General features: G+C 43.2%; 1 protein-coding gene across 11 annotated transcripts in view; it reads right to left on the bottom strand.

Moving 5' to 3' along the window:
* Positions 1–16,151, bottom strand: part of ANKRD6 (ankyrin repeat domain 6) — an 89,832-nt gene that overhangs the window by 18,995 nt on the left and 54,686 nt on the right. For 7 of the 11 annotated variants that reach the window (XM_017742890.1, XM_017742888.1, XM_017742894.1 and 4 more), the window contains 2 exons: positions 14,537–14,793; positions 6,223–6,321 (listed from right to left, as the gene is read on the bottom strand). In XM_017742890.1, the coding sequence (XP_017598379.1) occupies positions 6,223–6,321; positions 14,537–14,656 (219 nt within the window). In that variant the 5' untranslated portion in view covers positions 14,657–14,793. Of the gene's footprint in view, positions 1–3,572; positions 3,912–6,222; positions 6,322–14,536; positions 14,794–16,151 lie in introns of those variants that run through there. The other 4 variants (XM_017742886.1, XM_017742887.1, XM_017742896.1 and 1 more) reach the window with 1 other exon arrangement.

Here is a 16,151-nt window from a genome sequence, read left to right as displayed (position 1 = left end):
TTTTGTCTGACTATCATGAAGTGGAAAGTAATCTGCCAACCTACCCCGGCCAAGTGGTATTGATGCACCAGCAAACCTACAAAAGATATTATAAAACAGACTAAAACAAAATGGCAACTGCCACTGCAGTGGATGGAATTTGAACAATGAATGGTTAGTTCCTACTGCTTTACAGCCTGGAAAATTACTCTGGAGAAGATCAAATTGGGGACAGGAAGGGACTGTACAGGATTTGGTTTGTAATTAAGGATCTTCTTACTGGGACAGTTTAAACCAAGGCTTGTTCCTGTCCCCATCACAGTAACCACAGTGAGGTCAAAGACTATTCAGCTTTTGGGGCTTTGTTGATATGACAGCTACTTCTAACAGCATTTCATTTAAATTTAAAACAAACACATTTGTCTGTTTGGAAAGTGGGCAGCACACCTCACTGCTGAGAGACCAGGTCTCCCTTGGTAATCCCAACCCGTATGCTGGGGGGCCATACACTGGGAATACAGAGCAGTACTGGGACAGCTTCAGCCATGCCTAAGCTTTGTCCTAAAATATATTCTGGTCTCTGAAACGGAAGCCTACATAGGTGAAGGGACACAAGTCCCACAAATGGCAGGCTCAGGTACTTCCTGCCCAAGGTATGGACTTTGGTGCTGACATCTTCCCTACAAGAGCATCCAAGAGTAAGGTCCAACCCACACCCTGACTGGACAAAATAAATACCTCATCCATGCAACAGGGAGTGTCAAAGAGTATCTCGAACCTTGTTTCACCAACTGAGGCACCTCCCAGTGAAGAGAGGGCACACGTCAGAGTCCTGGTGAGGGTCTGTCCCTACCATGACCATATCCCTCAGCCAGCAGGACAGGGCAGCACCTGGTCCACTGTTTCCTTATACCTCAGCACAAACATTAAACTGCTTAAAGTGCTGTGGAAGCTGAACCACCAGGTTGTGATGGCTTCTGTGTAACAGCCACTGAGCAACCCAGCCACGGGAGGGCACAGTCATCCTATAAATAACAGTGCCTGCACCACTGCACACTAACCTGCCTTCCCTCCCCATCAGCAATGGAGCAAATCCCTGCCTTGTCTTTCATGGAGTCTGAGAAAACAGATGAGTTGTGTTTTTTTCACAGCATGAATTTTCAGACAGTGTAATCACTGACTTGTGTACCTTTTATTAATTGCTAAAATAACCATTTCTGAAAGCACTCACTAGAATTCCGCCTTTAGCAAAGCATTAGGGGTCTGTTCCAGAGGCTCAGAGAGCAATTACACTGGTAAATGCGTATTAACTGTCCAGACTATTATGTTGGGCACAATTTATGATCCTATTTGCAAGAGATTTATGCCTTAGGAAGAGGCTGCAGATCAGTAACAATGAAGAGAGACAACTCCAGTGCCGTGTCACAGAAACATGACCTTGACAGAAACAAGAGTCTGCCCAAAGCCAAAAAGGCTCAATAGAAGGAAGGCACTAAGGTCGACACTGGTGAATCTTAAACCCCCTTCCTCAGACTCTGCCCAGCCCTGAAGGCAATTCAAACTCAGGAGATTCCACTCCAACGTGTCCACATCCTGGACATGTCAGCTTGCAAGGTGGGTGGGTACAGGGCGCTGTGTCACGGTGGCACAGCACACCCTGGCCCTGCACAGCCCTAATGCAGGCAGCTCCCCTCCTCCCTCTGCCCCTGTGAGTGCCCTTGTCACATGCTTGATGGAAGAAGCTCCACACATGTTGCCAGTATAGTTGCAACCCTTCAAAATCAAGCCAGCAAAGGAAGTGGCCACTGGCTCTTCCAGAGTAGCCCAGAGGTAGCGGTACTGGCCCAGGTCGTCCTGCCATGATAGCACTGCAGTATTGAAAGTTCTCCACTTCTAGGAAAAAAATCTCGGTATTCACTGGGATAGTAAGAGGCTGACACTGGGAGACTGGGATAGAAATCTGCATCCCCTGATGCAGAGGATGCAGGACTGCACATTTGAGAGCTCTACCTGTAACTGGGCTCCTGCAGAGCAGCAGGTACATTTCCAGAGGGGGAAACCATGCTCTCTACAGAGGGCTTAAACACCTGCTTCCAGGAGAGGCTTACAGGCTGGGAGTCCTGAAGAAAGGCAGACACCTACATCTTGATTTTTCCCCATGGACTTCAGCATTACCCTTTGTTTAGCACTTCTCTGTTGGCACTGCTGGTGGAATTTGCTCAGTGTCCTGGTGTTTGCAACTATCTCCCTGAGCTTCCTCATGCGCTATCTTAGAACAGTGGATGCAACCACTGGGAACAGGCACTTGGAAATTGGGCAGGCATCTGTTTACATCCAAAGTTCACCCCAAGGGAAAGGAAACAACACAAGTGACTTCCAACACAGTCTCAGGTAGACTCCTGACAGCTCTCCTGGGTTACTGGAGTCTCTATTATAGACTCTACAGACCCAAATTAATGAGATTTGGTTTACATTAGTTTGTAATACATGTTACTTTTTCCTTTATCTGATTAAAAAAAACCCAACTTATAACCCCATTTTTTCCTGCACATTCCTATTCTCCAGAGCATCCAACAGTTGTACAATCTCCTTTAAAGCCCTTCTCCCATGTCACACTTTGCCTCTTCACTTCTATGTTTGCAGAAATCAACAGACTATCTTGCTACAGGCAAATTGAACCAAGATCATAGAATGGTTTGGGTTGGAAGGAACCCTAAAGATCACCTAGTTCCAACTCCCCTGCCATGGGCAGGGACACCTTCCACTAGACCAGGTTGCTCCATCCAGCCTGGCTTTGAACACTTCCAGGGATGGAGCATCCACATCTTCAGCCAACCAAAAAAACAACCAACCAAAATAACCAGGAAAAACTCATGGCTTCAATCCCTGATACAAAGTGCTGAATGGTGCTTGTAAAGTCATGTAATATAAAATCAAGCCACTAAATTCACAGCAGAATCAAAATATTCTGAAGTTAAAATATAACCAAGTGTTAAATACTTGCAGGAGCATACAAGCATAGTGGATATCCTGAAGCAGCTGTACACAAAGGGAACTGAATAAGCTCTCATGTTTCTCAATGTCTCTGTGCTGCTCTCCTCCCCTTTTGCTACAGAGAGGCAGTCATGAAACACCGTTAAGAACAACTTCACTCTGCACAATAAATGATGATGATGCATGTCCAGCAGAAGTGATCAAGGCATGAAAAATAATCATGAACAAAACAAATTACAGCTTATATGAAATGGGACCACAGGAATAAGCCCCTTTGCATATTTTCATTCAGCTAGAAATGGTTATGAACCCTGGGCTATTGTTCCATTTGAAACTAATTTTCTGCTTCTTAAACTGGAGCTTCCAGAAGGGAAATTTCAGGATCTCTAGCCTTTGTTTTAAATCAGCTTGTTTTCCCAGTTAGATTTTCAAGGGTGCAGACAGGGCAGGGGACTGGATGCAGAGCAGGGAGCGCCAAGCGGGCCATGCAGCCATGCAGCGCAGGGAGCTCGGCCACGCCGGAGCGCCGCACCAGGATTCGCAGCATGCACGCAGCAGGCGTCAGGCGCAGGGCAGGGCTGATGCAAGAGAGTTCTAACCTCCTTCTCTCTTTCTGATCTTCTAGGTTCCTTCCTAGCCTTTCTCTTCTGGTTTCTCTTATTTTTTTCATCCTTGATTTCCTTCACCGGGACAATTTTCTCCTGGACTATTTCTGAGGTTTGTGCTGTATGGACACTCATTGACCATTCAGAGATGGCATTGGGATCCCAGTAAGAGTTGTCAGTATTGGCAGGGAGAAGGAAAGAGTCAGCTCCCGGAGTGGCGTATTCTACAGAGCTGGACTCCACCGGCTGAAACTCGTAATAATCCCACTCCAGGCCACTGGAGGTCATTCTTCAACTAATTCTTAAGGCTCTTACCGTGTTTAGGGAATATATCTGTAGAACATGAAAGGGAGCATTTTAATCTCTCCACAACATTTAGCAGCTTTTAAGTTTCTACTTATCATCTGGCAAATTAAAACTTAGTCTTGAATTTGATCAAAACTCCAAAATAAAGTGTTTAGGTTTCTCTTGTTATTTGGAAAAATAAAATGTAGGTCATCTTTTTGGATTTTTGTGTGCTATCGCAACAATGCCATAGACCAAGATCAACAAAATAATTTGCTTTTCAATGAAATATAATACTCCACACACAGGCATTTTCATATCTGAACCTGCTGAAAAACAGCAATGAAGCATACAGATGTTAATCAACACTTGAGACTAAGATGCCTTCACTGCCACATAAGTACACAGTAAAAGTGACAGAAGGTATAATCAATAGATTGCAACTAAAAGAGACTACAAACATATTTTGTGGGGCATAAACTGTAAAATGGATTATACAAGGAGAAGCCATAAGCAGAGAACCTTCTTTGAAGACCTATGTAAAAGGAAAGCAGAAATATTTTAGTTAATACCTATCACAAGCAAAAATCTTCATTTGGAGTTTTAGCCTTCCTCCTCCTACAAGACAAATCCAAACATATCCTTTGAGATTCAGCAACTCCTGAGGCTCCCCTCAATCCCAACCAAATTACTAGTTCTACTAAGTACAAAGCTACACATCAAAATACATTTTAAAGAAGCAGTATCTATGCATCTACTCTGCTCACATTAATCACCACATTTAGAGGAACTATCCAATTGTCGTGAACAAAGCCTCTGAGAAGCTCACAAGACAACATGTCTTCTATGAGCTGAGCATTTCTACAAGCAAGACTTTTCACTGAACTGAAATGATGCTGAACACTGCTTTACTGTTTTTCCATCATGGCTATCATGTTTACATATAAACAGCCTAGATTTTATTCCTAGAGGCTTAAAACAAATGAACCAGACTTATTCAAAAAACAGTTTCCACAGAAACCAAATTTGACCAAATCAGTGGAAGCTCTTGCTTTCTTAGAGCAGCAGTTTTCTTTTCTCAGGAAAACTGGCTGTATTTGTAAAGTATCTGCAGTTTTGTCTTAAATATCTAATGAATCATTTCTGCTGGGAGAAGTCAAAAAGCATACCCAGGATACATCTGAATAAACTGATTTTCCCATTCCACTTGCAAATCTGCTCCATTTCACAGAAGAGCACAGTGAAAGAATAAAGAGCACAGGAAGCAAATTTTCTACGTGGAAAATTAAGTTTCCCTGTAGAAAGCTGGCCACATCAGTACTCCAGCCCCAAGCTTGTCAGGCAGACAGACTGCTCTTGTCTCACAGGGAATCAGCTACTCATGCAGAGAAAAAAACAGTTTTCCAATTGCTATAGACATTTAACTCTCTAGATGCAAACAAATGCCCAAGGGCATTTTCAAAAGGCACCTAGACATTTCCAGTGTCCTAACAGTCATACACGTACCTCTACTAACACCTCTGGACCTCTATGGCCTGTGAAGACTCTCCACCTTATATATTACAGGGGGAACAAAAGCAACCCTTCCTCAACTTCTTCCAGTGTGCCATCAGAAGTTAGCGATTAATTTGAAGAAATCATGCTTATTTAACTGCTGTTGCACATTTCAGCCTACACCTTTTTTCACCAGAGTGAGGGAACTAATTCCATGTTACCTGTCACTCCAAAGTGCCTTAAAGCCCAGTCCAAGATTAGAACAACTCTTATAGAAACCCAAGAAATTCCAGTAACTTGCATATTTTACCAAATGAAGACAAACTACCATTTGGTAAATTCAAAGCTTTTTTGTGCTGATGCCCCACCACACAACAACCTCAGAGATGTGACCACCCCCACATGAAGCATGGTGCCATCCCATGGCACAGCACTGTGCTACGGGCAGCTGTTCTAGATGCTGAGGGGTGTGTCTACTCAAAAAGCATCTCCCAGTTCAGGCAAACATCACAACGGGCTGTGTCCCCTACCTGATGTCCTCCAGCGGGTTCCCACAATGAACTCCTAGTGCATTTCTACAAGAAACAGCAGATGATGGCTCTCACACCCACCTGGCACAAGCAGAGCTCTTATAAAGCTCTGCAGCTTGAACAAGAGGACCAAGCTATTCACTGAAAACCACCACATTTTACATTTTTTCCCATACACTTTTGCATCTCCAAATTAGAGGTTACATCTCTGAATTGGAAAGTAGAGAGAGAGATTTTGTTGTCATTTAATCCTACTTCAAAGAAGTGACGGTCTACTGTTATTTGCAAATCACCTTTTCCCCTCCACCCCAAGTTAGAAGGTTGTATCTACTTACATCATCCTGAATATCGAGGTCACAACCTGCCTTCAACAAAACCTGGACAACGTGGAGATGACCCTTGTGGGCAGCAAGATGCAGGGGGGTCCGGCCATGCTATGAACGAGAAGAAAATAATAATACCTTAAGATGAATTTTTATGCATGGTAGTTGAATAGTCATCATTCTCCTGCTTGTACCTCATTCTCTGAAACCTGCAATAGTATCAACTGACATGTATTAGTGTGACAAAGGCTTTACCTTGGTTTTGTGAAAGCTGCAAACTTCTCCTCCACCTTCTGCAACATTTCAGTTTATCCCAATGACACTCTACGAAAGGGATATTATATTCACATAAGGGTACTTCCTTACAAATTCAGATCTGGCTCTGTGTCCAAGCCTGAGCAGAATTCATGACCATTTTGTTTCTGTCCCTCTGGAGCACAGAACTGTCAACTGCTGTCACCTTCCCTCTGTACAGCCAATTGCTGATTCCAGCAATTGCTAAATTCACAAGGTGTCATCACAAAGAATGCTGTTTTCTCCACCAGGCATTTTGCGAGGATCACATTAAAAGTCACATTACTCTTCACCTGTATCTATTATATATCTATTCCTTCACTACTGGTGCTATTGTCTATTTTTCCACCCAATGATCTACCCTGCAAAGGAAGATAAACAGCCCTAATACTTCAAGCACAGAAGGGGCAAACACTTCAATAGCTGTCTGACTAGTGGCTTGAAGTACACAGAAGGCAACCATTGGCTCTCCAAGATTTTAAGCAACTCCTTCAGTAAGAAAACTACTTCAAGTAAATAATAAACCAAGCTCAAGACAAAATTGTTTTCATATAGCAAACCCCATACCCCCCATAGCTGGTAAAGCCTTGTTAACTCAGGCTCCTGAGAGCAAAAAGGAAAAACACAGTTGGAATTCAACAGAATGGCTGAAGGCAAAATGTCTGTGCCATTACTGGTTAGTTGTGCTGAGCTTCGGAAACATTAAGTGTTGATTAATTGTCCTACATTATTGACTTAAAGGGGCAGATCTGAGGACAAAATCCTCACCCACAGTATGACACTTGAGCCTCTCAAAACCCATATGTTGTCCCTTGCTGGCAGCAGCAGTACATTCCCACATGAAAAACTTCCATTCTTGCCCTGCTAAAGGCATAGGAAGGGCTCATTTTTGTTGCCACCACTGCCCCTGGGCACCATCCAGGCTCCTGCCTGGATGCTTCTGGCTCAATCTGGCCACAGGTGCCTAAAATCCTGTCCCTGGATCGAAGGGCACTGAGCTACACTGACCACACTTCCTTCTCCACGAGCCTGGAGGAGAGCCAGGGCTATATTGCTGTTCCAGCTAACTCAACAGCAGGAGGCATAAAATCCCCAGGCAACGCAGGGATAAAAAGAAAAAAAGAAAGAAAGGAAAAAAAAAAAGAACAAAATAAAATTTAAAAAAATACCAAACTGGCAAATCACTCCCGACCATGAACAATACGTCTGGATTATGAGCATGTGCTCCAGCACACTCAGATTTACAGGTCCTGACTTTCTACATTCCTTAATGCCAATAAGTAAATCACCCAATCCAGGCATCTATCTCACTTCCCAGGTTATTAATACACCATGAAAACAATTTATAGCAATCTGTGCATGGAGAAGGAAAAATCCCAAACAAACCCAACTTGAAGCCAGCTCATGTGCTTTAAAACTAAAGTGTCAACAACATGAATATATATTCCAGCAGGGAAACTTTCTGATAAGATAACCAGCTCTAACCACTGAAAAAATGCTGACATGCAGTTAAAGGTACTATGTTAAAAGTAAGCTATGAAAGCAGAATAGGAGTTTATTTGAATACAAGGAACATATTTTCTTCACCCAACACACCTTCCTGGGCAATTGCTGGCATGGTTGAACTGAAAGACTAAAGGATCATTTTTACTCCAGAGTGTTTGTGTGTTTCAGATTCTCTATCCAGAAACATAGGTTCAGAGGCATCTCACCTACCGGAAAGTCTAAAGAGAGACTTCAGGAACCAGACTTTCTGCACACATACAGTCCTTGAGTTCTTCCTACTTTAAAGGGACACAACAAACAAAAACTATGACATTAGCCAGGAGAGGAGACTGGGAAGGAGGATCAATTCCAGCATATTACATTGATTAGAGGATCAGGCTTTTGGAAGAGTACTGATCATCTCAAGATTAATCACAGCCCTGCAAGAACCAGCAATGCCAGATTTTCTTTTTCTTCCCAGCAACATCCAAATGAGAGTAGAGGTGGGCAGTACAGCTGGACACTGTTCCAGTGCGGGCAAGGAAACACTGGACAAACATCAAATCCCCACACACATACACACACACGGAGGTATGGATGTACATACACATGCACACTCCAATCTAGAACAAACAGGGAGGAAGAGACAAGGCAGTTTGGGTGCCCCTCATGTTGTGATAACCAACTTGGCGCACAGCAAGCTTTGGAGAGAAACACTGAACGAGTCCATGCCACAGCAGCAGTAGTCAGGGCTGCTTTTGCCTTCATGTCTGTAAGTCAAACCAACAGCCCACAAACTTTTTCTCTTACAGCAATTCATCCTACCCAAAATATATAGGGGGCAGAGACATGAACACAGACAGACAAAACTTCCTCTGTGTGTCTCCTCCATAAAGACATTCTGCACTCAATGCAGTAGCAAAGAGGGGGTTTATCTGAATACACACAAGGGTCCTAGCAGGAAAGAAAACATACAAGCCAGAGCATCTCCTACATGCTCACTTCAAGGACACAACACCAAACCCAGGGACTGTTCTGGAGAGTACTGACTTAGAAGCTTGTGAGCATTGCCAAATATGAACTGCAATGATTTGGGGGTTATTACAAATACAAATGAGAGACTGCTACATCTTGGGATTAATGAACCAATAAAGCAGTCATTCATATGAAAAAAAAAAAAAGGCAATTTGGACTTCTATTCAAATGTAAACAATTGCTTCAAGAGGCAACAAATCATACAAATGGTCCTGTGTCATGGACTTATTGACAAAATAAATGGGACCTATTGGACTGCAACTTCCAGCCACCGTGAAACACTGCTGTAGCTGTGGGGTGTATCGGGTGGCAGCCCAGCACCGTAAACAGCCACATGAACTTCAGCAGTAAAATGCAAGGGTAGGTTTTTGTTTGCATTCAATCCATGCTCTAACTTCCAGACACTGACAGGCAGCTGTCGATACACACCACTTAAAAGCAGAATTCTCTTAGCATCGCTGCCAATGTACATGCACTCCACAACCAAATCCATACAGGGGGGCCTTAGCACCATAAGCTCCATGATCTTTCCTTGTGTTTACATATGTAGGTACTTTTATGCAGGTACATTCAGTTCTCCATCGCACCCTGCTCTTGTGATGCACAAGGACTGTTATTTATTCATCCATTCTGCACTCATAAAAAACATGCCTGTCCACATTTTATTGGAAAGCCTGAAAGCAAAATCCAAGTCCTGTCACATTGTTCACACTGCTGATTTGTTAGACTGTTCTCCATGAATAATCTGCTCGCTCAAGTCAGCAGAAAGCTTCTCATTGACCTCAATAGGCACTCAGCAAGTTCCTAAGTGTGTGTTAGTCCCTTTTAATTTATCTTTATTTATTGTTTAAAACAGACACAAACAGCTTTTCAAACTGAAGGAGTGCAAAAATGTGAAAGCACCAAAATACATTTCTTTTTTGTTTCTGCCTTAGCTTAAAAAAGAAGAAAAAGAGAGACTGCTTTAAAGAACTCAGCATGCTCTGAAGTTGAGACTTAAAGTACCCTAGCATTACAAAAGTGTTGCCATATGGTGTGTTCATAACATGACTAGTTCAAATGTTAAACCAAACAATTACTGAATCAAAACAGATGCACTACCTTTTGCATTTCTTTGAGGCTTTTCTCCTGAATTATCATCCATTCTCTGCAGAATTCAATTTTATAGCTTTGATCTTAATGCAGGAACCTGCTCCAGCACAAGTTTCTCATGGATTCACAGGCCTCTTTCAGGCATCCACCTGCTCTGGTATGGGTCTGCTTCCACAGGCTGCAGCTGGATCTCTGCAACCCCATGGGCTGCAGGGGCACAGCTGCCTCACTATGGTCTTCACCACAGGCTGCAGGGCAATCCCACCTCCAGCATCTGAAGAACCTCCTCCCCCTCCTCCACTGACCTAGGTGTCTGCAGAGCTGTTTCTCTCACATATTCTCACTGCTGTTCCCTGGCTGTAATTACATCTTCTCTTTAACTTTTTTTTTTCCTTTTTAAATATATTATCCCAGAGGTGCTACCACCATTTCTGACTGGGCCAGCCTTGACCAGCAGCACATCCATCTTGGAGCCACCTGGCAGTGGCTCTGCCAGACGTGTGGAAGCTTTTGGCAGCTTCTCACAGAAACCATACCTGTAGCCCTTCCCACTACCAAAACCTGGCCATGCAAACCCCCATGTCAGGAAAAGGACAACAACATCCTGGGAGGACAGCAAGGCACATCAGCTCAGCAAAAGTCCCAGTGCTTTTGTGCCAAAGATGCAGCTGTCAATAATTTCACTGAAAGACAGCTCTACTACAAAAGGACTGAAAGAAGGGACCAGCTTTCTTGCTTGGAAGAAAAGGCTTAAGTTCCTAGTTTTCCAGTTTTTGCAGCTTATTCACCAAAGTACTTGATAAGGGCACCTGTGTGTTGGATCAGCTGGTAGGTATGACCAGTTTGTCAGGCTATTTTCCCCATTTCATAAAGGAATCAGCTACACATTTCACACCTGTGAAGAATGTCAGACAAAAAGGCAGAAAAATGGAAATGATCTCTTTGTCATAAGAGGCAGAGCAGCAACAGAGCCCCTGACCAAGCAGGGACTCTTTGAGAAGAGCAGAGCCACAAAGCCTCTGCTGAGCCCCACACCTGCCCTAGGCCACAACCCCGTGTGGCTGGTGGCAGAGGTCCAGCAACACAACAAGTGCTCAACGCATGTGCCACGCAGTGCCACCAGCCCTCTCTGACTGTGGGCTCCCTGATGTCAGATTGCTGGCACTGGTGTGACCTAGGGGCCATCAGCTCCTCTTTACATATTTTAAAAGGCCCCAAATCTGGAACAAGCCCGAGTGTCCCTCACTGGAGTCAGAGGAGGTGCACGTTTCCATATTGACTTCACCTGCACAGATGCCTTGCTAGTAATGCTGCCAAAATGAAACAAGTGCATCCTCAACGTAATGCTGAAGTGAGCACCCAGGTATGTGTATTTTCCATTGGATTTTGTTTCTTTCATATTCTTACTCCTTTTTCTGAAATCATCTACTCAGAAGTGACAAAAATGAAATACTGTTTTGCAGCTGAATTGTTGTTTACTGAAGCAACAATTAACCACATCATATGACCTTCCATACAGGACAAAAATAGAACTGGACAAGTCGGCTATAAAGCATTTACTAGTACTTGGTTTGTTACAGAAAATATCCTTCATTTTTCTTGAGCTATGCTCAATTAATCCTTTTTGAATAAATACCTCTAGATTTATCACTAGATCCTGTACACTTTAATCTGTGGCTCTGCAGTGTTATTCACAGCAACTGGTCTGTGCTTACAGATGCGGATCAGAAATACATTTAAAGCCTACTGTGATATGGGAACTTTTTCTTTCCCTCCAGAGAGCTTTGCTTCCATGTGTCTTCCTTCAATAAAACCCAGAGAATTCAGCAGAAGTTTGCTTGACAAGTATCAAATCCTTTTTTTTTTTTTTTTTTGGAAGCAAACCTCTATAATTTATAATGAGACAGAACAAACTGAAAACTACTAATAAAAGCAGAAGACATACATGTAAAACAGAACTAAGGCATGCACATGGATAAATTTATTTTTATGCTTCATTGTGCAATGACTTTTATCTTGGGGGAGAAGAGGGTTCTGAGTTTCAACTTACCTGAGAGCTTGGTATATTTTACTGCACTACAAGACGCCTGCCATCTAATTTCCCTTCTAAAATTAAGAACCCCTATCCTGAAAGTTGTTCTTATTTTGTGCTTGTTCTGCTTATTGGAAGACTCCACAAGAACCTGTTGGTGTGATGGCTAAAAAACCCCTTCAGATTTCCAGTTCAAATATACCTGAGTCTAATTTCTACATCCTTGCTCTTGTGACAACCTTGTCCTCAACTTTAAACAGCTCTTTCTCCTTCCAGCTTATGTGTGCCATCAGCTTAGCAAGCCAAGCTCTTCCAGGGTATGTTTATACAGCCTTTTGTAGGTAACTATGCACATGCTCTCCCTATGTAGCCAGCTGGCTGGCTGAGAGCCCCATGCAAACTCCATGCTGTGTACAACTGAACAGGACATTACAGAGCCTGAACAGATGGGCTTTGGTGAGGGCACCAGGTTGGTCTCACACCTCTTGGTTCGCACTGGGCTCAGCTCTCTCTGGCTCACAGCATGGGAGATTTTTTTTTGTGCCTCCAAAACACCCTGTATATAGTACAGCCTTGGCTGCTGCTCTGAGAGACTCTGTTCCTCTGTGCACTCCTCCACAGTCTTGCAGCTCTGACTTCATCTCTTCTGAGCAGGGCTTGTCACCAGGCTACCCAAGTACCTCTTCTGTACTGTCTGTCAGTGTGCTGGGATGCATCCAGCATGACAACAGGGACAGCCTTTGTCATCTTCCCTCTCTGGGCTCCACGGGGATGACCCACAACTTCTAGGAAAGAATAGCTACAATGCTGTAGTACCAGGTGAGCTACAGGGATGGCCTCAGAGCCCACAGCTCTCCAGCATGGTTGGCAAGCACATCTCTCCAACAGAAACTCCAGCACATTGCACCTGGCTGCGATTTCACTGCCAAATGAGCTTTGTTTTGATTTTCCACACAGGGTAGAACAACAAAGCAAGGGAGCCACTTATGTCATATAGGAAACAAAAACCTGTCAACTCTAGGAAATCTGCATTATATCAAATTAACCTGATTTTGTGTTTCAAAGTCAAATCTACACTGTTTGTTTCTTATTGTAATTAGCAGAGGTCCCTCAGCAGCCTCAAAGCTCATCATCCTAAAAAAATCAAAAAAACAAGGAAAAAAAAAACCAAACAAAAGAAAACACAACCACAAAACCCTGAGCTACCATCCAGGTATGTGTAAGTCAGTATTTCCTGGTCTATTACTGACTACCTTTAATAGCTGTTCATCAGCTACAGAGCTGCTTGGACAACAGATCCAAACAGGCATCTACATGAGACTATTCACGCTTACTACATCTGTGCTTTTTATCTACCAACAAGAGGATAGTTATTTTGGCAAACAAAACTTACAAACACAGGTTGTCCTTGGATCACTCCAGCTTTCAAAATAAATATTATCTACATCTCAAACACTGTGAAGGGACTGAAAACAACTGTCACTGACAGATAATTATTCTGTCTTTTCCTCTTTTTACCAAATGTGCTTTCTATCTGCAAATACTAGCTCCCATATATATGGAATGTTCAAAACCAATATGGAAACACAAATAAAAATAGATAGGATGGAGAAAAACAGTTCATCAAAACAGCACACCCCAAATTTTATGTTACAGTTCTAAAGACTTAACTTACCTAGTTCTTTTTAAGGTTTTTTGCTGATAAAACCTTCTTGCAACAGGCAATTACATTTCATCTTTTCTAAGACAGTATTATTGATAACATGTTGAGCATTAGGAATAGGTGAGCATCAGTTTGAACTCTCTTGTATCTAAGCAGAAATCCTTTGACTGACTTTATCGAAAAGGTATGGGGAACACAATTTGCAACCCCCAAGTTTGAAACTGACTAAGGGACTACACAGAACAAATCAATGACGATGTTGGGTATAAGTGAGGCTGCTGCACCAAGAGACTTCAGCAGCAAGAAACACTTTCAGTGTCCCTTTACCCTGCCACAAGAGGTGGCTTTTCCCCATCCCCTCACCCGGGGAGATGGGTGCCCCGAACTGCCTTCTCTTGACAGTGATGAATTGCTGCATTCATCAGGTCACACAGTGTTCAGAAGTCAATGCATGCTTTGAAAAATGTTGCTCCGCTCTGTCAACACACCATGTTTCCAAGGACGAAGTGTTCATCACAGCTGCACCCACTGCAAAGGGTACAAACACAACATGTGCACTATATTGCAAATTTGCATGAGCTATTAAATGCAAACTTTAAGGAAATCTGAACACTAACTTCAGTCACATTCAAGTTGGTAAAGCTAGGAGGGCATTTTCACAGACAATGGTTTAGAAGAGTTACATTAGTTCCCAGGGCTCTTGCAAAGCATTTTTCTCTCGTTACCTTGGTAACTGCTACCTTGGCACCCCTGTTGATAAGCTGCACCACATTCTCCACTTGGCCTTTGTAGGCGGCTACAAGCAGGCGTTCTGAAAGCACAGCGACCACATCCTGCTGGCTCATGAATTAGGAGAGAAAGGTTTTCAGGTTTCTTCAGTCCAAAAACAAAGGCTTGGGATCAGTTCAAGCAGCATGCAGGCAGGCGAGGAAGGACTCCAGCTCCCTGGACAGTGACGTTATTGCTATGCCATCCTCTGGACCTATGGATCAGAAAACAACACTGCTGTCAGCGAGATTTCAGAAACAGAGCACTACAGCAGCTCCTCCCTGAGCGTTCATCTAGCATTGGTTTGGGAGGGGATCACAAAAACTCCTCAGAACTCCTGAAGACATTGCACTTCTGTTGCAAGGCAGAGAGATGTAGACAGTAGCACATTTCCAATGGGCCCTCATTCCCCTTGGTTGGGACAAAAATCCTTAAACTTTCTGAGAGCTTAATTCTCTTTTGGCCTAACCTCTATTTGTGTGGTCCCCTTTCATCCTCTTTCCCCCCCACCAGACCTCCCAGTCCTTAACTAGCCAAGGATGGGTTAACTACTGTCAGCCAAAGGAACAAGAATAGGTTATAGTTACTGGCTGCTGATACAAATATACGAACCTCTGCCCTAGAAGGACTGAGTGCAGTCAGCAATTAAAGGCAGCTGACTGTTCCCTCAGGAGTATGAAATGCTTCACAGCCTCCCCCTGAACCATCCCAAGGACACCACTGCGAGAGATCACAACCTGCTATTGGGAAACACTCATCTTTGCTGTCACTGAGAAATTATGTTCTCCCCACAGAGCTGACATCATGCCCCACTGACCCCAGAAACAATTCAGATTTAGCACTCATCATGAAACTATGTTTGTCTGCCCGGGCTCCACTGACCCATCCAATGAGCCATCAGAGCTGGAAAGAGCTTTCTGATATAATTACAGAAAATGTATCGACAGATCACTTTGAGCTGCGGGATCCAGGACCTGCCTAGTTTGGGAAGATTTCAGCTTTATTTGTGCTTTTCCCACTTTAGTATTTAATTGTTTCAGTACAGGAAAAACACCTTCAAGATATCCAGTGTATTTACAAATTATTTGTCCTCCTCTCTTGAAATATCACTGCACTGCTCCGTAACAGCCACCAGGACTAAACACACTGCATAGCTCAAGAGTAATAGGTACAGGGTCCAGATGATCTTGGAGATTCACAGTGGAATACAATGTCTTTCACCCTTACGTTATCCTTTAAATCCATCTCCCCACAGCAATAACTAAAACTGTAGGTTAGTTTGTAGTAGTAGATGGTAATAGCAGAAGTTAATTTGCACTCCTATGGTAATTTATATTAACGAATCTTAGAACGCTTTATGAGCTTTAATTTTTATAACACCTTTTGAGGTGAACAATATGTAGAAGAATATTACATGCATTTTAGAAAAAGGTCCTCGAAAGCATAGAAAAATTACTGGTTTCTCTGAGGTCAATAGAAGGTTATGCCAAAGCCAGCAAAAACTCCAGATAACTGACGCTTGACTTCCAACTGTAAGCATTAGGCAATACTGATTCTAGGTAAAAGACTCAG

Source organism: Corvus brachyrhynchos, unplaced genomic scaffold (assembly GCF_000691975.1).
Source record: "Corvus brachyrhynchos isolate BGI_N302 unplaced genomic scaffold, ASM69197v1 scaffold87, whole genome shotgun sequence".
NCBI classification, from domain to species: domain Eukaryota; kingdom Metazoa; phylum Chordata; class Aves; order Passeriformes; family Corvidae; genus Corvus; species Corvus brachyrhynchos.
The sequence above is the reverse complement of the archived record's forward strand: the minus strand, read 5'-3'. Positions and strand labels throughout refer to the sequence as shown.